Source organism: Anopheles coustani, chromosome 3 (genome assembly GCF_943734705.1).
Source record: "Anopheles coustani chromosome 3, idAnoCousDA_361_x.2, whole genome shotgun sequence".
NCBI lineage: Eukaryota > Metazoa > Arthropoda > Insecta > Diptera > Culicidae > Anopheles > Anopheles coustani.
The window spans coordinates 68,510,944-68,537,206 of record NC_071288.1 but is presented as its reverse complement, the minus strand read 5'-3'; the positions used below and the strand labels follow the sequence as shown (position 1 = coordinate 68,537,206).

At 41.7% G+C, this 26,263-nt stretch overlaps 1 protein-coding gene across 2 annotated transcripts in view; it reads right to left on the bottom strand.

Annotated features, from left to right (window-relative positions):
* Positions 1 to 20,461, bottom strand: part of LOC131260610 (MOXD1 homolog 1) — a 43,898-nt gene extending 23,437 nt beyond the window's left edge. For both annotated transcript variants that reach the window (XM_058262380.1, XM_058262379.1), the window contains exon 1: positions 20,138 to 20,461. In XM_058262380.1, the coding sequence (XP_058118363.1) occupies positions 20,138 to 20,434 (297 nt within the window). In that variant the 5' untranslated portion in view covers positions 20,435 to 20,461. The remainder of the gene's footprint in view (positions 1 to 20,137) is intronic.
* Positions 20,462 to 26,263: the final 5,802 nt, after the last annotated feature.

Sequence of the window (26,263 nt, the reverse complement as noted above, 5' to 3'; positions counted from 1 at the left end):
ATTTCATAACTACATGATAAATTTGAAGAACGTTTTAAAATAGATTATCTTGTTGATTTTCGTCCTAAAATGAAATACCAGGAAGAAGCTTTTGGTTTCAGCATGTCTAAGTCGATTGGAACTAATGAAGATATCGTCGGTTGACGTTTTCTACTGAGTCTCACAGGATACCCACCCTTCGAATGTTATAACAAGTACCAGAATGTACCCTAAACATATCCTTTTACTCCAACGCCTTTTGCCGTAGGGACTATGGAACGGAACACGGCTACCAAGTGCTGATAGTGGAGATAGATAATTTCGATGCTAGATGCCGTCACTACCAGATCCTGCGACGCACGATGATGGCGGTCCGGTGCAAAGAATGCCATATGTTTCCCGGATGTAAGTGAAGATTTTAATGATATCGTACAGTGCGCACCGGACCAGAGGATTGGCCTGGGACTGGGATGGCTCGCAAAACACGTGCCTCCGAAGTTGGACGGTTTCGTTTCCAACGGCGACAAGGAAAACATGGCTACTGGTGACCATTATCTATCTCCTGTGCCGTTCAGATACCCGCATCGACGACAGGAGAAAAAATCGTCGAAACCAAAACCGTCACGCTCGATAGGGAACGGACGGTTGCCAAGTTGGTGGCTCTCCGGTGGTTCACAATGCAGGGGAAAGGATATCCTCCGTTGATGGAGTGGTTTAATATTCATCATTGGTTTGGGCAAAAGTTTTCCCAACTGGCGACCGGACTGCATCGTTCGGTGGACCAACTTTAATAGACTGCCTTGTGGCAATCCTCAGTTCTTGGGGGTAAGTAACACTATTTTTAACATTTCAAAACCACTCACTACGGGTTGGAATCGACTTCAGGAGGCGGTGACAACTCACACAAATGGAGAATAAAATGTCCAGCTCTACATCTGCTGACACGTGACTGCGTTATTTCCAAATTACATTAGACAGATGGTTACTGCGTCATATGGAGATGGTAGGCAAATGGGTGTTGTACAAAATACAGGAAGGATATAACGCTAACAAAAAACACACGATTCTTGTGGTATATTTTATTCCAAGAGACAGCTTATAAGTCTGAGAGAAGACTTTTAATAAATATTGCTTTGAAATGGACACCGCTTGTTGTCACCAACCTAGAAAGCTAGAATCATTCCGAGATGAACATTTCCCCGAAAACAGGACGTTCCAATGTACAGAGCTTGTTGATTGACCAAAACCCTTGTCGGGCGGACATCTTCTGGGGATAGTACGGTTGCCGAACGATACGTGATGCCATTCGAGTTTCTTCAAAGCGAAATTTTCAGGAAGGCCGATTATGGTTTGGGATGAATACCCACCCAAGCAGCGTTCTGTCGGATCTATCGACTGTAACATTTTTTGATAAATTTGAACAATCGGAAATTATTGCTATGCTCCGATGGGTTTACAATTCGAACGTCCGGTGGACGTTGTCGACGATATTTCTTAAGCAAGGAATCAGATTCTCCGGATCAATGCCATCGGATTGGCGCCAAATGAAGCAGATATCGGTTCCTCTGGGGGCCAATTCGAGCCTTGATTAGATTTCAAACCATCCTACCACATGCTCCAGGGATATCCGGAACTCGGCTCTGCGGAGGCACAGATGGGTTTTGAATTTAAAACTCGAACTCATTCGCTTCCGACGATGTTCGGAAGAAATGCTACTTTTTTTTCGTCAAAGGCTACGTGTTGGGCAGATGCTTCCTAATCAAAGACGCTGAAGCAATGGACATCGTTGGCACCCAAATTGCGAATTCATTTTTCGACAGTGATTTGCATACCATTCGGGCAAAAAATGGAAGAAAACATTCCCATTCAAATCATTTTCGCATGTTTTCTATCCAAGAATAATTCTAACGATTGCGTCACGAAAAAAGATACAATCTAACGAAGCTGCAGTGATAAAATGCTCGAAAACAAACGTGAGAAGAATTAAAAATACGGCTCGCACAAATCTTGTTCATCGCTGCCTCTTATGGTATTTCTTATTGCTAACGACTTTCATTTAACGTACTTGCTAGTTAGTTAAAAAAACAGGCTAACAACATATCAAATCGGTAAATTGCTTTAAGACTCATCTGTAAAGATATTAACGGGAGTGAATGGTTACTCTAAATAACTTTCAATAAAAAAGAATAGGATTTATTGATGTGTCTCTTTGAACGGATTTAAAAATAAAAAATCCTTCTAAAACAATAAAAAATTTAAAGAGCGTGATGAATCGCATGATTGAGCGCTTTCAATTAGCTTATCTTTAGCTGTACTTCTTTTACAAACCGCGACGATACGCTTCCTGCATCCTGTTTCCAAGAACATACAATAAAATAAATTACTTTTGTACCATAAAACACACGTCATTGTTTCGGGGGAACGAGCGTAAAGCAATCTGCAGCAAAAAAAGGCTACACGTGCTGCAATGTTGGAAAATCGCTCGCTCCGGTGGATTCGTGGCAACACGTTGCGAACAACCTCAGCCGGGCGACCGATTCTTCGTATCGATTAATCTCATCTCGTCGATTTTTGTAATTTGATACTAATAGCAACGAACGGATGGAAGCAACGGAGAGAATTATTTTTCCTTTTCCGCGACGAACCGAGCGGGATTTTGGGATAAAAAGTGTGTACCCCACCACGACGACGGTTGACTAGCAGAAGAAGCACACAGTCCACAACCCGGGCAGATGATGATGCATCGTTTTTGCCAGAGGCCTAACCGACGCTAACATTAAAAAGATCTCCCTCGTCGATCTCGTAATCGATAGCGCGATACATCTTTAAGCACATTAGTTTTCCTCTAATTTATTTGCCATGTCCTGCTATTGACATCGTGCTCTTTATTTGCAGTGGATGCGAAACTGGTTTTGCACCGTTCGAAACGAAAATGAACAGCGAAACATTTCGACGAACGTTTCCGTTCCCACTGGGACAAGGACCAACGCCACCAAATTTGCGTATTCCAATCGTTCTTTCCGAACTTTTGGAATGGTGGCTGGGAATATATAGCTCTTCTTTGTATTTAATTTCTTCTTTTTATTTTTGCTGGTCATCGTGGGATTTTTAACATCCTCAATGAGTTCGCATTTCGGGTTTTCGCTACACGGATCGGGAATTCGACCATTGCGACCCGACAGTTATGTGCAGCAACTTCGGAGGAGTTTACGAATTTCACGAATTCGAGAGTGGAAAATATTTTAATTTACTTATGAGGATAATTGGTTGCCATTTCCATCTTACGAAATTGGCTACTTCTGAAATAGTATAAAGTAGATGCAAAAGAAACAGTCATTGTAAAGTTTTAGAAAAACTATACAACAAATCATAAATTCACGCTATGTTATTTAATATCGTCAAATATTGCTGTCTTCATGCAAATCCAGTTAACGCACTCGGAAAGAGATCCTTAAGACTGTATTTTATTCAATCCGTGCGAACATACTGATTTCATCATAGTAAACATAAAAATGGATACGAAAAAAGATAAAAATGAATACGAAAACAGTAAGGACCAAAGAACGACAAAGATTAATTTTGCGATATAAATAAGAAGATCTTTGGGAAAACTAACAACAAAGAAATAACTATCAGAGGTATTAAAGCCGTTTTTGAGCGGGTTTATAAAAATATATTCATAGCAGATGCTTCACTACATTAGTACATGTTCTATACAATCTTAAAGTCTTCTCGTTGATAACAACGAAATCCTTGATACTATCGGCCACTTTCAGCTGAAATTTCTCGAGTCTGGCTCGTAATGGGATTAATTGGATTAATTTCAAAAGCAGATTATTTATGACCAAAGTTCGCCGGGAAGAGTCTAGGTTTTACCTTTCCACCGCGAATGGATGAAAGCGAAATTTTGGCCACGTTTTCGTGTGGCGAACGCGTTTGGCCAACGTTCTTCGCAATCAGGTTGAAAGTCAGTTCCGAAGTAGCAATTAACTACTGATTAACAATTATAGAGGTGAAGATAATGGGTGCCAGACATTCTGGGCGGCCAATGTTTCTTCGCTTCCCGGTTCGACGGTCTTGGCAAAAGAAAGGAAAAGTGAAGCAGGAGAATATTTTTCCCGAATATTCCTCCTATTTCGGGGAAATTGGTCAAACGCTTTGCTCGGTCCTGGAGGCTTTCGGGAATGCGAATTTTCATCCCTCACTCATTATTATCCTCTTATCCATCGATGTTGGCATCGAAATTGTCACAGAACGCCTGGAGCAAGGACTCGGTGGACTTAAACCTGGCCATTATTTCTCCCGTTGGCGTTCGCGGCGGTTGTCATCTTTCACGTCAGCGACCGGGATTGACTTTCTCTGACGCCTCGGCGATAAGGTTACGTTAGGGCTTCCTGAACTCGTCACCGACAAACATTTTCCTGCATGAGGCAATAATTTAACCAATCGGGGAAATACTTCCTACTCTGCGGGGAAAACAGCCGAATGTCTTTGTTCCGCGATAGAAAAATGGTGCTCGATAAGAGTTTCTTGGAATTCAATGACTTCAAGCTGATTCGAGATGGTTTAATAAATGGTACCTTTTAGTTTCTAAGCACAGTAATTTAAAATGGAAGCAAGCGTACTGCATAGCTTTTCCATTTCCTGTCTTTTTAAACAAGTTTAAGGTTTAATAGGTTTAACGATTATCATTATTCGTAGCTTTGTTCAAATTCAAGAAATAAATTTTGTTCTACAACGATCTATATTATTGTACACTTCAGAGGAATTGTAGAAACAATATGCTTGGTGTGAGGGATTTAAAGTTTAACTATTCAAAGCGATATATTACAGCTTTTTCATGTTTATTTCTTCGTTTTGTTCGTGAAGAAACCGTTCTGGTTCATAATGACTTTGACCATCAATAACTTCCCTGACAAATGATGTATTTTGATTAATGTAATATCTATTCAATTGGCAAGCTTTCACCAATTTCGAGGTTACGTGGAAATTTTTCACGCTCAAAACGTGTTTTTCCCACTCTACAACGTACTTTTGATTTATTCCTACCGTTTCGTTTTCATAGAACTTGACCTCGATGGGGAAAAGTTTTGCGATCGCTGTCCTTACCCAAACGCGTAATCACGAAATGGTGTTCTGCGGCAAACAAAAGGTGTAAATAATGAGACAAAAAAAAACCGCACGACCACAAAACTGACAAGAAAATCGTTACAGCTAAATTGCACGCAAAAGTTAGTAATTTTCTTGGAATAATTTTCGCCTTGTCATTGGGTAAGGGATAGAGAGCAAATCTGCATACTGAAAAAAACACCTCTGATAAACCGCAGTTTCTAATGGACGAACTGGAGCCAGAAAGGGAGGACTGAACTGATCGATCGAACTCCATTAAAATGTTTACTTGCATGTTGGCGCAGGGGAGCTATGAAGAGAGCTCCAGGTGCGGGCTTTTCCCTGCGTTTTTTACGTCCATTCTCATTGCTTACTTCCGCGAATTTGTCTTGCCTACGCATCATTTGGCACCAGGCGAATCATCATCACCATTGGAAGCGCCTCGAATCGGGAGTCCTTTAATGCGGAATAAAGCGGAAGCCCAAGGTAAGCGGATTTTCCGACGAGTTCCCTAGGAGACGAAAACTAAACCGAAGCGAGAAGGACGAAAGCATCCATTCCACGGAACAGTTTGGCTCGCTAGCAAGCTGAAAAGGTGGTCGAAAAGAACTTTCGAGTGCATAAAAACAAGTCGCAAGTAAAAGGTGGTAAAGCTTACTAGAAAAAAAAAAAAAAACTGGGAGGAACATTAAAGAAAACGTCGACGCCTTGAGAGATCGTAAACGATAAACAACCCGGTGTCGAAAAGGCACGGTGTGTTGGGCGGCCGCCACAAGCACGTCGCCGGGCGATGGTGATAATTCCTCGAAAACCCCGTTGTTGTTTGGCATCCTATTCATGATCCATCCCACGGGGTATATACACGGTCGGTTAGTCCTTTGGAGAGTCCCAAACTGATCGAGGGCGACGTGTGAGTTCAGGGGTTTTTTTTCCGAGAAACGAAAAGCCCGCCGGTGGCTTGCCGATTAAACCGCACAACACGAGAAGCGGAAGCATGTTGTTGGGATTTTAAAAAAAACATTGCAAACATTTTGTCTAATTTGCATTCAAACTATAACACATTTATATTTAAATAATCTGTTTTGTATTATAAATTAAAAGGATACCTGCATCAATACAATAAGTAGCTAAGTAAAGCAGATTGTTTTGAAACATTACGAAATTGCTGATACCAAGATATGCCGCAAGCTCCAAAAACATATCACTATTCCAATTTCGGAGTAACGAAAACCCTTCTTCATCCATACCAGAGACAACACCAACATGATTTTCCCCGCGTCTCCAGCAACTTAGTTTCGTCTGTAGCCCAATCGACGCTTGGTGTATCGATTTACTTTGAATGATAAACGATGGAATAATTTCCGATTATAGCGTTTGTTCCACCCAATTGTGGCACATTTGAAGGCGACACAGAACGCTGGAAGCGCCACCTCGTACCGTCCGATATCTCGTATCTCATTGCGTAAGCAACGGCACGAGAAAAGAGCCGGATGTTATCATATTTTACGCATCACTATTCCTTTGTTTTATCTCTACTTTTCTTTCCTCCTCTCCCCCGAAAACCGAGTTCCTCTATTTCCGTCGGTCGCGCCATATTGCAACAGTTTTTGGGCAGTGCATAAATCACGAAGCGTCCTTTCGGCGGATGCTGGCGCCCACGGCCGAGCGACCGTTAATCGACTCGGCAGGCTTTTGTAACGTCCTGACGGTCGTTCCTATCCGAAGTCAAAAGCTTGACACCCCAAACTGTGTGAGCTGTGCACGGAATGCCCCATTCCGACGCTAATGACGCAGAATAAAGCTGGACCTCGGTCCAGGACCAGCAGGGATGATTGGCGGGGAGTGCCGAGGCAAGGACGCTCTAATGAAGCACGGCTAGGGCGCATCCGTCGTCCGAAAATCGCCCAAATTCCAACCAGCCTGGGCGGGGGGTCAACGTGAAGGTCTCGTGCCGAATAATTAAAGTTCCAGCGAAGAAGTCCTTCCCTTGCGATAATAGGTCAAACCGAGGGCATGTGTTTGGTTGTGTTCTTTTGGCGGTAAAAGCAGATGGCGGAACACTTCGGTCGTTCGGCAACAGCGCCTCTGCCCCGAATTCGCTGTCCTCTGGAGGGTTCCTGGCAGTAGCCTATAGTTAGCATTAATCAACGAATCGCTCTGCCCGAGCAGGAGAAACTCGTGTTGCTTGAAGTCGACCAACGACATCGAATCCCGGGGTAGTGGGATTTTTCGTGGAAACAATGGACGTACACTGTGCAGGAACACTTGTTCAGGATGCCGCAGCAGCATGCAGACAAACACACCACAGGGCACCTGGTTTGTCTCTAACGATGGACGTAATTCGACCAACGCGCCCCAATGCGTCCCAATTGAGCTGATTCACCCGAGTACCGCTCGTTATTGCGCTGAATCTTGCGTCAAAACGGATTACAGAGTCGATGTTGAAAAGCCTCCACGAACTCGGGCTGTGTAGAGTTGGATTTATGAGCGCTGCACCATTCGGGTCGCATGCACATTCGAGGGGCTTATTGACGATAGGGACTTTCAAATTTGGATTCTAAACAGCCAACCTTCGTTCCATTAATCTTGGCTGTACTTGTTATGCAATCCCAAACAGAAAGCAATAAAGCAAGTCAATTGGCAATAGATCCACAGCGACCACAATGACCGAAGAGTTTCTCCGATTTTGCGTTCTCAAATTGTAGGAATGTGAAACGTCATCCAGCTTTCGCAAGGACACAGGAACAAGTGAAAAAAAAAATCGAACTCAGAAACTGGATAAAAGACTTGAACTGGATATCCTGTATAAAGAACAACATAAAAGGATAAAGTTTTGAAAAAAATAAACATTCACTTTAGGACTTAATAAAAGTTGTCGCAAAATGTTACGTACAAAATCGTTCAGAAAATGTTCCCTCGAAACTAGTAAAGATCAATGCATGAGTTCTTAAAACAAAGATAAATTGGGAAGAAAAACATCACTAGCTTTCTTGAAAAAGGAAGGTTCTTTGTGATTCTATTGGCAGACAAAATTCCAAAAGGGCTATCCCTCTCAAAACCACCCACTTCAAAAGACAAACAACCTAAAGGTTCCCAAGCGCCACTCGGATTGGGAATGGATGCAAGTACAGGGTTCGATTTGATGAAATATGACCAAAAACCCAAATGATCGATTGTGGGTGTGCAGAAAGGTAATAAAAAATATGGTGACTCATCACCATGACTCGGACATTCGGACATAGATATCCACTCCATACCGGAGGGTTAGTGGATATGCTGGTGATTTACTAACGGAAGCGGAAGCTTCAGAAGCAAAATCTGACAACAGTGCACAATGTTTTCGATAGTTTTTGTGCTCTCTCACGAAAGGGTAAAAAATGTTTACTATTTTTGGGCAGACATCGATCGCCGACATTGGACAGACAGTCGGTAGTTAAAGGACCAAAAAAAAAAAACTGTTTAGGTAACGTAGTCTCATCGTTGGAAAGCATCAAAAGCAACACAGCTATGTTGAATAGGAATAAAAGCTGGAACTTAATCATACGACGACAACAGCGTTATATATTCAAATTATATTACTGGTGTCTGTTGAGCGGCATCAAATAAATGGAAGAGGTTAGACAAAAATAATAAGCTTAAACCATATCGATGTCTGCTGTGAGAGGCAATTGTCAATGATAAAGAAAGTAATGAAATTCGAAGCACAGTCTCTCAAGAGTAAAATGAGTTTGGCGAATCGTAGACGATTTTTAAAGTGCATCATCCTATGGGTAGGATTCAATGACATTTAGCAAAAAAGCAGAACATTAATTATGGTATCAGCTTAATCAAGTACATTCCAGCAGAATACTCCAACTTTTCTCAACGGTTAAACATGGTTGAATATTTTGTTTCCATAATAAATGGCTCACTTTGCCAATGCGTACCACCCCGCCGTAAATATCTATGGTTACACTATTTTCTTAAAGCCCCATTTATTTGCCTTTGCTCGAATGATATGCCGTATAGTTGCCATCGAACGTACAAACATGCACAAGGTGAGACGTGCCGAACGTGCTACGTTCGAAGTCAGTCGCGTAGGAAATTGAATAACTTTTGGCAACAGATGCGAAATGAACGGTGCACGATGCCAATCTGGAACGGAAACGGAATCATACCGTACCCGGCACTCGTGGTATGCAAATGACTTTGAGAGTGGGGAAAAAAGAATCGTGGTAAGTTACACGGAAAATTGTTACCTGCCGATGGAAAGGAGTGAAGTATGAATTCACTAGAAAAAGGATATGCAAATCCTTGTCACTGGTTTGTGCGTATATGTGTGTGTGTGTGTGTTTGTGGTATGCGAAGTGAGGATGATTTGATTTCTTATGCATGTTTCATAATTCGATGAGTTAAACGGAAAAATGATGAATATTTTTCATGCACCTTGTGACTGTTCTTAAATAAAGCTGAACATTGTACGAGTTGCTTTAAAGTATGTTTAAGTTAAGAATGCATAAAAAATGGTTAAATGCAAAAACAGGTTTTTTGGTTTTACATACACATTTGTTAAAATGATTGTAACAAAATCTAATCAAGGTTTTACATTGTTTTCCCTTCTGTATGTCGATCCGGATGCGTACAAAGGATTTAATGAGCTGGCAGAGAATCGTGCAGCACACATTTTATCAACGCAGGATAACATATAATCCCGAGGGGAAATTTTGAACCATGTATAATCCTACGGCATTCCCGTGATATGATAACCTACTTTGGGAAAAAGCGCCCGTATACACACACACACACACACTCAGTTACCATGATCCTTACGCCCGCAACTTTACACAGGAGAATAATGAACATGCAAAATTAAAGACCACCAATCAGTGTCTTCGCCTCGCGAATTTTCTTTCTTTTTCCCTCTTCTCGATTGTACTCAACATGGTCCCAATTTCAAGAAGTAGATCGCAGCAGCAGATGAAAGATTTCGGCAATTTTCCAAACTTTTCTATGCATAATCGGATTTGGGGGAGCTTTTCTTCTTCCCGATTTTGCCGTGGGCAAAAGGAGCATGGCGGGAGAAGTGACGCATCCCAGGGATTACCACGTTGGCGCATCAATCATTCAGTGCGGAAGTGAGCGACGTCAATTCGGGACACTATGGGTCTTGGCGTCAATAAGTGCGTCAGTTTTATGTTACACGTGAGGGTGCTACACTTTTTCCTGTTTTCCAACTTGCGCATGGTACTTGGTTTGCTTACGGATCCGGGTTCTTTTTTGGCATGCACTACAGTTTTGATAACATAATATCGATGTTGTGTATAACAACAAAAAATTTAACTTGTCCAGAATACCAAGATTTTTCGAAATGATCTCGGATTTACGTCGTCGAGTTTCATTAAGTGGATTTCATTCTCAATGGTTCTTCCAGTCGCTCAAAAAAAAAACACACACTCGTATGCTACCGTTGAGACTGATTCATCCATTTTCCGCAGGCGCCTCTTTTGGGAATTTTTGAAAAGCCTTCTTGAGGTTTCTTTTAGGCGCATCTTATGAAATCGGCAACTCGAGGGGGATTATTTATGCAGGCAGAAGCACCTGCTCTCTAAATCAGAAGCAATCGTTGAAAGTGTATTATGCCATTGTTGGTTTTGTTGTCCTTTTGTTAAAATCATGGCTTCTGATTTAACAGGATTAAAGTTAAAACTCGTTAGTTATTTTGTTTTTTAAAGAAAGAATTGCGTTTCATCCAAAAGATATATCATTGATCTATCTTTCACAACAAAAAGTTAAATATTGTTATGAATTTCATAAATTATTTGTTAATGGTACTGACTCTAATTATTGCAAAAAACAACATGTAAAATGTCATTAAAATCAGCAACACTATATTTATATTAAAGTGCAATTATATAATCAACTTTAAGCAATAAAATAAAGCATCCAATAAGGAAAATCGTCAAGCAACATATAACGAGCGCTTAATTTAGATCAATAAAATGAATCAACCGAAGAGAAACGAATAGCAATAACTCAATCTGCTAATTTGGACAGGAAAAGTTTTCGGTCTAATAATTTGGTAATTTAATTCGAATCAATATTGGGCGCATCCAGGGGGAGGAAAACCTTGAAAAGAGAGTTTCCGTTCGAGCGTGATCGATGCCGTCCACGATGCCTTCGCCGTGGAATGCAACAAATCAAAATTAATCTTTCTTTTCAACCTTCTTCTCCTGAAATCCATTATTAGCCTCGCCCGGGAGGAAGGAATCGTTGAATGTTTTCCTTTTTCCACCCGTGATGCAAACGTATTATTAAAACGGGGTGCGGGGTGATTTGTGTCGCCCAAAAGTCCGCGACTAACTGGACGCGCATAATGGACCGGAACTAAAACCATCAAAGCGTCGGGTAAATCTTTCTCGGGATTTCTTGTGTTTGTTTTGGTTTCTTCTGGTGGCAAAGGTTCCAATGCATCTTGTGTGTGAAAATTCGATTAGCGTGAGCCGATATTTGGCCCAAGAGACGATCAATGGAAAAAAGGTCATCTTATCAGCATCTTCTCCTGAAGCCGCGGATCGGCAAGTTTTAATTCTTAGCTCCAGCGCAACAAAAAAAAAATGAAACGGCCCGAGATAAATATTTCTTAAAGAAAACGAACCAATTTCGAACGAACGATCGATTAAAGGCCAATAATGAGGAGACAATAAATTTTCCGTTGCTCTACCGTCGTTCGCCTTGAAATACGGACCTGAAACGACGGACGATGGACGATCGAAGGCCGGACCCCGATAATGTCCCGGCGGGCCAGAGCTTCACAAAGAAGTTCGAAGTTCTGCCGGTGATAATTTTTATCCCCGAAACCCCTTTTTGGCGCAAACGCGTTTTAAACGATGAACTGAATGGTGTTTTTCAGCGGCTGACTAAAGGAAGCATAAATTTCGACCGGATGTAAGCATGTTGAATGCTTTCATTCCTTTTATATGTATTCTGGTGCGGAAAGGAATTTCGCATTTATTTTTTTTTTAGTCGCAATTAATTTGAAAGTGGTTTTCCAGATGGTTTAAAAAATTCTTATTTGTTTGTTATTTGTTTTTATCTTATTGAGTATTTATCTATTTTGCTGTCTATTTTACATAACATTTATTTTTAATCATTTAACTGGTATCTTTTAATATTCAATATTTTTTTGCCCCTTTCCACTTCATTCGAACCAGTTATTTAGCTGCTCTTAAATTAACATGCTCAGTTCATTGGAATATCGTTATTCGGCAACGATTTTTATGGCATGTATATTACGATTCAATTATGATTTAATTAAATGCAAATCAAGCTCCGGCAGCTAATGAAACGACACGAGCAAACCATTGCCATGACATTAATTAAAGTTGAGCTTACTTGCTGCACGTGCTTTAGTAGCTGTTTAAAAGCAAAACAAAAAAACCCAACAACCTATCTGAAGCCCTTTCGCACGCGAGATCTCGGGACGAGTAGGACCGTAGCTTTGTCATGCAATTAAAAACCGACACTCCAATTCAACCGGGTACGTGTTACGCTGAACACCGTAAATTGCCTTTTCCGTTCGTCCTGTGACAAAACCGAGGTGTCACTGAAAAATTGAAAACACCTGTTCTTCACCACGTACCGGATGGTAGATGGTTTGTATTTTTATTTTTGCCTGTTGGTCCTTTTTTACGCCTCGTTCTGCGGCGCTAGTGAACCGGTTCAATCCGGCCACCGGTAATGGGAAGCCATTTGTGGGGGAATAAAAAGGAAACAACATTTGCAGGAGAGGTCGGTGCTTTAGTTGGGGAAGGAAGCGTCCTGATTTAAGGTAGGATATTAGGGGGTGCCGGGTGTTGAGTCAACATCTCCCAAGTAACCCAAATCAAGCTAAAAATAGATGGACAAGTGATGGCAGAGGTATTACTTCTGACAATTTGGGTAATTCCCTAGTTCTGCCTAACCTCACGAGGGGGAAAAAACTTGGGAAAATTAAATCAAAAACCTTGCTCAAACACATTTTCTGGTTTGATTGATTCGGGAAACCAAAGCTTTAATTCTTACCATTTTAAGGCAGAAAGCGGATAAAAAAAAAACAAGAAAGTAAAACAGTAAATGGAATAAAAAAGATAATGGTTATGGCATGGGTCTTTAAACTAATGTCATGCCTTAAAAAGTCTGATTGAGGACAAGTTTGCAGCTACGGACCAGAAAATACCAATAATATCCCCATTTGTCTACTTTCCTATAGTTTAATTGGTGTAAGATTAATTTGTATCTTTTAAAAATTTCAAATTCGATGTTTCAATAAATACCTTGCAAACTAACAGCTCCAGAAAAAAACCTTTTTACAGTTAAAATTATCGCATGTTTTATGAAAAGTGTCAGTACAGATGTAATAAGTAGACGTTATTTTATTTAACAAAAATATATCCGCAAACCGGATCAGGACTCAATCGTTCTCTGGACAAAATAAATGGATTATGCTAACATCTCCATATCAGCCATCCGTCTTGTTGCATTCGAGTAAAAGGTAAACCTTCACTACAGAAAGGTCCGATTTGATTGTATTAGGTTAGGAACTCTTTTCTTTTTATTTCCAAGCTAACAAGCTTTCCCTCGCACCAACAGTAATTCATTCCAGATGTCATTCTGGTCTGTGGCTAAGGCTTTCTTTCTCCGAACTTTGTAAAGAAAACAAAAATGCAAGGCTTGTAGCCTTTTCCTTCCTATTTACGCATGCATCACACGCACCCACAATGGCGTCATTCGGAGGGTTCGGTAAAAAACTTCACGGTAAAAGAGCAACACAACATATTCCCAGCGCACATGGTGGTTTGATAACGGTTCCCGCGGTTCCCAGCAGTTCTCCCGAAGAAGAATGCCCTGCTCTGGATGGGCGTTCGTTTGCGTTTTGTTCTTCATCAAACAGTTCGCTAACCAAATTCCTCCAGCTCACGCAAAAGGGAAGAATGCCGATGTGCCGTGTGGAGGAGCGTTGAGTCCGTGCAATCAATTATTAATGTCCCCGAATGCGTCGTGATGAGTCTCAGGGTTTATGTTAGAGGTAACCGATTTGTCATACTATTTTCCTTCGGGTTTCAATGTCGCGAACGTGCTGTTTGACCTGGGTAACGTTCACCAAACGTAGTTGGAAGCTGAATTTGGTTAGTACAGCACTTAAAAATCTTCTGGTATTTAGAACCCCTTTCCAGCAGGATTTATCCAGGCATAGGCTAAGATTTACGAATGGAATCCACTCTCGTCCAACTGTGCTGCCAATGGATGGCAGATGAAAACTTCTACCGGGTGTATATACATCGACGTGCCAAACCGAATTACCGCCCGCAACTGGTATTACACTTTTAAGTACCAAATCTCGCAGCCCTCGCGGAGGCTTCCGGAATGCTAATGGCTCCGGGAATGCCATTTCCACCGCACGTCAACAAGGTGTCAGCTCGTCGTTCGCGGATATTGCCTCCCCAAATTCGCCCCGCCTAACCTTCCTGCCAGGGTGCCTGGAATGCTGCACCCGATCGAGCAACCTAGGCCAAGGATTTCGTTGCGGTTTCCGAGCATTTTGCGGGGTTCGTCATCCACGCACATCCCAGGTGCTACAGTCCGCCAAGTTTAAGGCTCGCGAGGGTTCGGTTTCTGGAGGGCCTATTATGTGGGGGAAGCTTCCTACCGCCGAACGCGGGTGCTTAGTATTCAAGATGTGCTTTCGATTAAGACGATGGTCGAGCTCTCGGTTTGCGGCTCAAGTGGCATTCTGCTTCGTGGCGTAGCACCTCTGCATGGGGTGTGGTGTCCCTAATGCCGGTCGCTTACCCTGGTGGTTGTAACGATTTCTGAGGAGGTAAATCTTTTCGGCTACCTTTTGCTGTCCCTTCTTCAAACTTTACGGTACAGTTCTCCCCGCGGTCTCCTTCATTTAAAAAAGCGAATGAAAAAAAAATAGCCCTACGGCAACACATTCGATCGGACGAGCTTTCCTGTATCGGAATCGTTTAATTTTGGTACTTTTGCTCTCATAGACTTCAGTGATATTCGAGTAATGCCAGAATGCACATTCTAATCAATTCAAGAAAGGGAGAAATCAATTCTCATTATAATTTGCCGAGTTGCGGAAGGCCAACTTCGTCGTTAATGCAATAATTTCTGCAACCGCACTTTTACGTGTGGAAAATCACCTTCCAACGACTCGTTTATTGAGCTTTAACTCACCATGAGTTCACCGGAACCGTGATTCCTCCAACAGGGGGAAATTATTAAATCAACATACGACATGATGCTTGGTTTAACACAATTCAATTAACCGTGTGTGCAAACAACACAACCAACCCCGTTTTTGTTGATATTTGTAGTCAACCGTTGGAAATGTTGTTTTTTGTTATGTATTTAAACACTCACTTTAATCTCAACCTTTTTCCGATGAATTTCAGACCTGCAATATCTGTAACACAAAGGCTGTTTTTTACAAAAATAAAATTTGTCCACAATACACATTGTCTGTATTTTTAAGCCATTCAACTGTAATTTTCTTTTATTTAAATTTTAAGGGAAAACCTCCATCAATTGTTAGGAATTGAAAAAAAAAAAAAATTTAACACTTAGTTTTATTAATTTTATTGAATCCAAACTGATTTGATCTCACATTTCCAAGAAACAAGAATCAATGTTTATAGGCATTTTTGTATAAGGAAGCATTTGAAAAAAAGGTTTAATGATGAATCAGTGATCGATAACCTATTACCGACATAACTTTAATGCTGCCGATTGGTTTTTGTTGTGTTCTCAGTTTTACATCGCATGGGAGCTACATGAACTCCCATCCGCTTCGGGGAAAAACTTGAAGGACTAAACGAATCATATCGGAGCAATCCAATCAACATTTCCATTCAGCACAGCAGCAGGTTATCAAGAGCAGATCAGCACAGCTTCTGGCATTGGTCCCATTGCTCACAAAATGTCAAATAAAGCTATCGATTTGATGGTATCGTTAAGTTTGCAAAGTCTTGCGAGGCACACGAGAGAAAGGTAGAAATGGGAAGAGAAAAAAGCGCATGTTTAAATGTCGATTACCTAGGTTACGACGAAATGCGGCGGATGTTTGTCACTTCTGTCATCTTGTTTTTTAGTGGCTGTCAGCAAGTCAATATCTTTCATCAAAATGGACTATTAAGTTTTTGAAATGAAATATCCAATATAAATCTATTATATTTTATTGAAGAATAATTCAATGAGAGGTAAATAAAATGTATTATATATGAACTAAAATTCACAAGCATTGGCACAAATGTATAATTGGTTTTACTTTTTTCCATATTTAAAAAGTGCAATCCAAGCTAATAAACAAAAAAGAAAGCGAAGCACCCGGAAGCTCAGCTGCGTAGCAAAGCGGAAATGCCGGCATATGGGCGGACATGTGGCACATCCTTTTTGGAGCGCCTTCGAGCCTTCCACCGTATCCATCCCATTGCCCAATTTTGCTTATAGAAGCACATACGACGACCTATAAGGCGGATACCGTTTCATTCCGCACACATGGTGTACAAAGTTGTGGCCAAACGTACACTCTTTTTTCCGTTCTGGTCGACGAGAAAAGCTTTGCGTATTCATGGGCTCGTAAGCAGCCTATCTCGCTGCTTCCTCACCGCACTTCCAAGGGCCTCGAATGAGGGATGTTGCGAGAAGAATTTCCATCCCAAGTGGCATCCTCTTTCGGCACACGCAAAGTGTGTGTGTGTGTGGGCGCCCAAAGTGTAGCTTTCGGTACCGAAGCCATTGTGTTGCGGTGTATGCAGGCACTCGAAGCCGATTTCACACTCATTATGCCCTCATCGTGCGGGCGAGCTGTTCATCAAGGAGCCGCGGCCATCATGCATTCCGACCGTACTGCAGCTGCCACAAACGAACAGCGCAGAGGCGAGGCTCTACGAAAGCCCCCCACCCCCTGCGGCTGAAGAAGTTGTGTTGAAATTCGGTAAAATTATGCAGCAAAGATGAACAAGTTGTGGGGCGGCATTCGCAATGTGTGTTGCAAATAGAGGCGATGATGGGGAAAAGGCCCAGCCAATGAATAGTTGTAATAAACTATTATTTTATTTAACAAAACTTTATGAGAGGAATTCATCAAAACATGTGCAAACAAATTAGAAATAGTGAAAATTAGTTTCTTTTCTTGTTGTAAAGAAATATGAATAAATTTCGAAAAAACTAGAAACAGACATCAACAAGTTGGACATATTGTAATATTCAAAAAGCCATGCATTAATAAGGAAATGGAGTTGGATACCTATGAGCATAGAAAGAGTGTAATTATTTTTTTAAAAGCAAGGCAAGGAATAATTGTAATAAACTTTCATTTTATTTAACAAAATTTTATGAGAGGAAGTCATCAAAACATGTGCAAACAAACTAGAAATAGTGAAAATTAGTTTCTTTTCTTGTTGTAAAGAAATATGAATAAATTTCGAAAAAAACTAGTAACAGACATCAACAAGCTGAAGGGTATATATTGACATATTTAATATTTAAAAAGCCATACATTAATAAGTAAAAACAATTGAATACCTTTGAGCATACAAAGAGGGAAATTATTGGCAAAAAAAAGGCCAGAAATTTTCCCTTTAATCAAATAAGCAAAAGGAAAAACGTACACATTTTGATGCGGTAGACAAATGAAATGAAAACAAAACCGCTTTTTCACAAGGGTTGACTAATCTCGATCGTGGCTGAGGTCATTCAGAGGCATCGGTTCCAGTTCGGTTCCGCCTGCCGCAGCCGGAAAAACCCCCGGAATCGCGAGCCGGAACGTTCCACGCCCGTGAGCAGCGCAACGAAATTGATTCTTTCCCCGGCGAAAGATGTAACGAACAAATTAAAACCGATTTTTCCAGACCCCCACCTCCCAGAGGAGAGGAGTGTGATTCGGGGGGTTCGTCGTGTGCCAGTAACGTAAGGAAAATAAATAAACAAAGCGGAGTGAATCGTAAAAAATTCACGGTCTTGGGGAGCGGGTGGTTAAGGGGACGAAAAATGAGTCTAGAGTCTACAGTAGTTTTCTTCTCCGGCGGAAGAGGATTTCCTATCTTCTCATTCTTGTTCCGATGAGTTGCTTCGCGTTTTATCCGCAAGCATCTTAATGAGTAACCTTTTTTTTACTGTAATTCCCGATAACGATCACTTATTGTGCGTGTGCTAATAGTTGCCGTTGGGAGCTTGGGAAAGAAGTCACGATGAGTTGAATATTAAAACTAAGCAAATTAACTAATTTGGGAATGTTATTCTTCTGGCTGGTATGCGAAAATTGTTTGTAAAGTTGGAAAAATGATGGAAGAATTCGGTTTAGTACAATGCTATAATGGTTGTCTTCTTGATATAAATAAAGTAAAAGTACCTTGAACTTATTAACAGAATATTTAAAAAAATACCACGTAGCATTTCTTAAAGCTGATCGATAAGACATAAAAAGGAATCAGAAAACCACACTCTCCTGTTTGAAGGAAACGAAAACAAACCCGAGAGGACACTGCAAACTGAGGGGCATCGACTGACCATCGTCGAGTCCTTTCTTTCAGTTCCCGGAATCGATTGCACAATTTTCTGACACCGATGGCTTAACCTTAAAGGTCAAGTGGGAAAAATCTTTGGACAAACAAGTCGAAGAGAGCTTGAGTAACAAAGCAAGACAGATACAAAACAAAGCCATCGTACTGCTAAACTGACCGAGCTCGTGTCTTGGGATGGGCGAGAGCAGAAAGGAAATCAAATGGGAAATTTAATTTGCAAATCACAGAAAGGAAGGAGTCCGCTTCCGTTCGTTCGTTTTCATTCGACACTGTGCAATCGATCGCTCTGTCCGGGGCCTGGTATCGTTGATATCCTTTTCTTCCTCCATCTTTACTTTCATTCTCCCTCAAACTCAAACGACACTAGAGCGCGCAATATCGCTGGAAAGCTCCCCAGGATAGGAGGTGACCAGTTTATTACATTTCATCCCTGCCCGCTGGTGGAGGCCAGACGGGCTGTCTGTGGCCTGGGCTTTGAGCAGGAGTTCGTCCGTTCGCTGCGAGGTGTTTGGGAAAGTTGGGCCTTTGTCCATCTGATTTGTCTTTTATTACATCAAGGGTTTAATCTGCGAGCGGCTCAATATTGAGCGCGACGCTTCATGATGCCTTCTATAAAGTTTTGCTTCGTTCAATCGGTTTCTTTTCTCTCTGCGGCTAAGAAGCTCTAGTCATCTTCGGGCAGATTAATTGAAAGGAATAAAGCTAATAAAATACTAGGACACATTAAAACAAATTCAATTTATAGGCTTACGCCAAAATCAGTTTTGTTTCAAGAGTCTCGCTCCTTTATGAATCCAATTCAATGTTTGATTCACAAAATACTGGGGGAAACAAGAATTGGGTTTTCTTGACTGTAAATCAATGTAAATCTAGCCAGAACTTGAGAAACAAATCTTAGTCTTTATTAATGTTCCGAATGTCCTACATCAAATAGAAACGGTAGAGAGCTCTTGGCAAAAGAAGGAAATCATTTGAGTCAGTCATTTGTTTCGCAACGTCGAGGATTTCCATGATTTCCCAACGGTTTCATCAAATGGTCTCTATATGTTGACAAAGTTACGTGAATGATTTTTTTTGTTATTTGCACAACCTCGTGGTATTCCGTCCCGGGAGGATGCTTGAGTGGCATTAAAAATTCGATTTCAGCTACACGGCAGAGTACTACTTCGAGATCGGAACAACGTGTGATTTATTTTTCGCATCGCTTTTTCCATCGCTGGCCGGCAGGTGAAGCAAACGCAGAACGCAAATTGAAAATATATTGGACGCATTTGTGGGAGAAATGGAGCTACATTTGTGTTGTTGAAAAATGGAATAATTTGCATTGGAGAACCGGTGATGGTGGACAGATGTGACATAATTGTTTATATCCTTCGTTGTACGCAAAAAGCATTTTGTATTGTGTGCAAATTTAATCATCGTAAATTCATGAGGAAAAAATAATTAATTTCAACAAAAGCATTCTCGGGTAAAATTAATATTAATCGTCCCGAACTTACCAGCACGTTGGGTTTGCCGGTACGATCGTCCACCCACACCAGGACGAGATCCGAGCCGGCCATTCGCTCCGATCGGTGCGAAAAGCCGAGCCCCATGAAACCGCGCGTGTTGGCCGTGGCCGTGAAGACGATGTCCTTCTGGTCGACGTACCAATCGAGCGTGTACAGCCCGTTCGGGTCCATCGCCTCCGAGCGGCTCCACCGGTGATGGACGGGTTCCAGCTTGCTTGCCGCCACGGCGGCCCCATCGACGGTCGGAACCAGCGCCAGGCTCAGCAGTGGGATGACGAGGACCATAATTCCGACGACGGAAAGTCGCCCCGGAAGGCCATTCCGGTCCCTTTTTGGTGTAGACATATTGCACGATAATTCGAGCTGCTCTAGCGCCTTCGGCTGCGTCATGATGATGGTGTTAATGATTGGCCAAGAATTTCGGTACAACAAACCAGCAGCGGGGTTTGAGGAATATTTGCTCCTCCACCCTCTTCGTAGGGCCAACGTCTAACGGACACGAAACACGTTTCCCGGGCACTCAAAGGGCAATCGAAGGTAATGAATTAATACGAGAAATAAAAAACTATCACTTTATTAACATACACACACACACACAGGCACTGGTTTCTCACCCGCGCACTTTGATCTGACTTTGGATTGATTCGTTTTCTAGTGCACAATTTCCATTCGACTGCGATCACATTCACCGCTGATTTCCAGCTTCATTCTCACACTTTGCTTGATCCATCGATGGTTTTATGATTATTATTATCACTTCACTTTTTCGTTTCGATCGGTTTCGCAGCAGTCGAAGCTGCGTGAGCCGCAATATGGTAATCAAACACTATTTTCTCTAATTATGCCTTCAAATAATAACCGCGGAATCTAACCGGGGCTAAGGAGAAACGGGGGGGTAGAAAACAAAACATTAAAAACAAACTGTAAAACGAAGGCAGATCGAACGCTTTTCACTCGCAAGCACACGGATTTTTTTTTGCCCTTTTGGAGGTTGAGTGTACAAATGAGAAAACAACAAGATTCATCTCACGGGGGGCAGCTTCAATCAGGGAAATTATTCACTTAAAAAAGGCCGTGGTGTAATAAGCATCAAATCAATGTAAACAAATGGCCTCCATCGGCGCTGATTAAATCAAGCACATTTACGAAAGAAAAATCAAATTCGAATACAACACAATTTGCTCACAAAAGTAATAAATTTGGTTTTCGATTTCGAGAAAATGTTATTCCAACACAGTTTATTGCAGTCGCTAATTGAAATTGACAACACCGGTTGAAGATATTCACTTTATCATCTTCTCACCACTGCTCATTAAACACGCAGCATCCTTTGATAAGCGCATTTGTCAAAAAGAAATGTCGAAAGGTCGTATTCGATGACACACAATTATTCTTCCAGCAAATTGCTGTATCCGATGGCGTTTATTTTCACCTGAGAACTTCCTTTTTATGATTCTTCATAAAACTTCCCGGACAGTGCACACCAAAGCCGTGGACACCTAGATCCACAAAATGTTAATGGCCGTAGGACTACTCCGAAGGAAGAAAAAACCAAAAATTAAATAACCGAGTGTCTCCTTCCCCCCGGGGGCACAATCCGTTGGTCGTCTTTTTATTATTTCGGTATTATTTTTGGCGCACGGGGCCAAAACCGTGGGAACTGAAACTTGTTGCAAATTTTTTCTGCCTTTTTTATCGGTCATCCATTTTGTTTCCTTTATTTTTGTTTTAATGTATCTCCTCCGCGCGTTCTGTTTCCGAGTTTGGGTTTTTGCAAACGCCGGGCGACAACGCTGCACTCTTTCCCTTTCGTCCACCGCTTTCGGTTTGCTTGCGTGCTGTTGTGTGTTTTCTTCCTTCGCGTCGCCAGGCAACGAGACGAAACAAAAGAGAAAAAAGCACCAATACACACTATCGGGAAGATGTCAGAGGGAATCTGGAGGGCGATCTCGCGCCGAGATTATCGAAAGAAATGCCATCGATGAACCGGCGAACGGATGAAACGAATGGGGAAGGGACGCAAAAATGGTCGCCTTGGAAACGGAGTAGATGGGTAAATAAAGAAACGCGAGAATAAAACGTCACGACTATCGCGAAACAATTTCGCGAATCTAACCGATCGCCCACCCTCACCTGCAGCCTCTCCCCGCGCAGCATCACACACTTGGAGGGTGGATGGGGGCAGAGGGCACGAATAACTTGTTTCGGCGAATATTCACAAAACACAGAGCTACAAACAAGACGCACACACAGCCACACACGTACGCACGCGGGATAAACACGTTCGGGAAGGTTGCTCGAAAGAACGCGATCGAGACGAAGCTACGGAACTCGACGAAAATAGGCTGCGCTTCTGACGCCGGTCAGATTGGCTATGCCGAGGGCTTCAGGCCGTGGGCTCCGGTGGACCGCGGAGAACATCTGCGCGAACACGAACGCCGGCTCAACGGTGCGCGCGCACACACACACAGCGGTTTTACCGGCCGGCTGCCGGATCGTGCATGCATCCCCACGCATGTGTTCAGCGGAGTGTGTAGGGATCTTCCTTCCTTTTGCCTCGCGCTTCTGCCATGGTTTTCGGTTCCCTTTTTGTCTGTTACCTTTCCGTTTCAGGCACACCGGGCTGGTGGATAAGGGTTCCTCTCTCTCACTAGTGGACGCAATTTGAGCCAGATGAAGGCCCAACTTTACCTTAGCCAACAGCGAATTGGTTCACTTGATGACGTACTGAATTTGCAAACTATAACTCACCATAAAAGCTCTTAAAGTAAAGGTAAATGTGAATAAAAAAAATAATATGTTTAAATATAATATAAACAATATAAGTTTGATACCAACATCAATCTAATACGTGTTGAAAAATAAGGAAAACGGGCGAATGTATCTTGAAAATTAATAGCGTAACTAAGACGAGTAAAAGTTCACGATGTTTTAAATTTGTTTTAAATATTTGGTATGTCACCCATGTCAGTATTTAGGCGATTTTTTTTTATAGAAAATTTATTTTTCTACGAAGCTCGATCTGAAGACGATCAATAGAAAAAAAGAGTGTTCTGACTGAAAAGCTACAATAAGATGCAAACCTTATGAACCATTTAAATTCCTCGCTGTGCAAAGTTGCTAAAATTTCAAGAAGGGTGATAAAACTTCACCTCGACACAGGATGTTGAGTTGTTTATACTATACCTAGACTGTGGATCTGAAAATGTATTTGTGTCAAACAACTTGTTTTAAAGTGACAATGAGTACAATAAAACCGATTACAAATTCGATTAGAATAGTTTGTAAACGTAAAAGATTGCATACGATTATCACACATCAACCTTTGAATCTATTTCGAATTTATATTTCGTTTTTCCTTGTCAATACGAGGCATATCCTTTCCGAAGTCGTCCTCCCGATGGACGTTTTGTGCCGATTGAATTGTGCTAAACCCACGACCATGAGTGTTTCAGCCGCTACCCTGAAAAATATGCCCTCAAGAAAGGAAAGCACATGGCAGCCAGGCACAGGACGAAAAAAAAGCAAAACATCAAAACGACATCGGTTACCTTCTGCCAGGGCATTCGACAATGTTGAACGCAGGAATTGCACACGCACACCAAGGGGATGAAGTACGATGAAAAGGACCGACTATCGCAAGAGAAAAGAATAACTGATGTACCAAAATTATACCCGCCAAGGGGAAAGTGCACATGCACATGCACATGCGTTTGGTAAGGGACGCTGGGACACGACAGGCGGATGTTTGTTTCGGCTTCCTTTTCCTGAGCAGTTCACCCGGGTAGGGAAAGAGATGCAAGATGCACCACCGGGTGCACCACCGGTATGCAGCAGATGCCATGATGGAGTGTGCATCTCAAGGAGTGTGCGACGGAGAGGATAATTCCGCCCGGGTTGAGGACACATATGGGCGAGGAAAACAGTTTTGAGGGAAACCGTCAAACATCAAAAGTGTGTTGCAATTGTGAGGATCTCTCGTAATGAGGCAAGCGGTAGAAGGACACTGCACTTCATGTTGATCGGGGCGAACAATTTTTATGAGCCTTAGTGTTTATTTATGGGAGTGGAAATATCTTTGGTTTTGCCATCTTCCCCCCAGTTGAGAGCTCTTTGCGTCTTGATGTCTAGCTTAAAATAGCATTGCGAATAACATCGCATTGCAAAATGATTATTTTTTCCACAAATGACCATCTACCCCGTTTCGAATGGATCGGAATCGTTGAGTTTATATTCCGCTTCCCTATTTTGCTGGCTTATTTGCATTTGCTCCGGAAGTATACTTTGTCATTCGTAGAGAAAACAACTCCTCGATGGTTTTTTCTTTTCTTTATTTATTTCCTCTCAAGAATGAAAGAACTGTATTGCACTTCTAACCCGCTCTGGGAAATATTGCTGTCATTCGTTTCTTACCAGTGCATCCGATGCGCCACTTCCGGTTGGATCGTGTTCCGGTGGACGGATGCAGGGATAAGTTATTTAATTTAAATGTAAATTATTTCGGTGGTACACTGTTATGACGTTTATGGAGGAAAAAAACTATGGAGTCTGTTTTATAAGTCTAGAAGGGTAAAGCGGGGCATTTGATTGTTTATCCGAGTTTTGACAAAACCGAGTGGTTTGGTCAAGAATTAATCCGTTCACAATTTACGGAATGTAGCAAAAAGGACACATCATAAAACATGGCAAACGATTTGCGAAACGACGTTTGCTGTAAAAATATTGCTACATAAAATTGTTCTTTGTGACCTTCAAAATTTGTCCTCAAATTGTTCAATCGAGAACCTTCTTTGTCGTAGACTCGAGCGGATGTTGAATGGAATACCCCGCGGAGACCGAACGGAACGAAAAAGAGACATCGATAAATTTCACTCTGATGGTAAAAATTTACCCATCCTCTAACCAACACCACTCCAGAGGGAAAGGAGCACGCGATAAAATGTGTAAACACACATGTGCAGTTCCAGGTTTGCGTTTTGGTAAATTTATGAAAAAAAAAACTATCACCCCTAAGGAAACCCGAAAACCGCAAGACGGAAAAAGGGCGAAAATGTAGGGTAGGTAAAAAGGTATCGATGCAAGAGGGTTGTAGCGGGACGGATAAAGGAAACAGGCGTTGGAGCGAGCGAGAAGCCAAGAGTAAACATGGAAGCGGAAGGCGACAAAGTAAAGCCAGGTGCGTTCTGCGCCGGCATGTTTTGGGCCGACATGTAGGGCCGGTTGGCAAAGCGGAATGAAGCTGTTAGAAGTTGGGCTTCGCACACACATGCGCACAAGTTGAAACGCTGAACTCATCGTGCGTGAAAAATATACATTTACGTTTTAAACCACTTCGGCACTAAGTTCTGTTCGAGTCAAGAGTTTTTTTTTCGATGGTTTTGGGCAAAGAGATTTGATTTGGGTATAAATGAAACTGGATGAAAATTAACAAAAGCAAAGGGAAATTTAATAAAGTTTGATATCTGCAAAAATGTTTCCCAAAAAAATAAAAAAAAGTTAAATAATTTAAAACTAAACAATTTATGAAACAACATTCTTTCGAATGTTTTTGACCTGCGTTCCTCCAACGAATAACTCAAAAAGACAAACAGGACGCAGCCACTACGCACGCAGCCGTTTCAGCAGAACGTTCGTGACAATTGCCTACTTTAAGGGATTTCGGTTCAAAACGGTTCGCCTACACAATTGTCAGCACTGTTTTAGAATTCCAATTTACGTAAAATTAAAACATCAAATTTGGGTTTTCAATCATTTTATTTCAAGGTCAATAAATTTTCAGCATTTAAATACTCAATCTGCGGTTTCACTAGGATTGGTTCGATTGGTTTATCTTATCGCTAGGTTGCTCTTGAATGTACAAATGTAACTGAATGTAAATAGGAATCCACGTACACTAGAAGCATTTGGCTTCGCGTTCTGGTGAAACATTTTGCGGGATTATCTATAAATTGGTGGGGAAATGCTTCTAACAACACTGTACATATTATAAACCATTATCGCCAACCATCTTTTTTTTTGAAAATCTTTGTTTCATAAACTTCTCCAACCATCGTTTCAACAGCACTGATGAGAAATATTGTTCGCGCACTTCGAGCATCGAACGCGCTTTTCGTT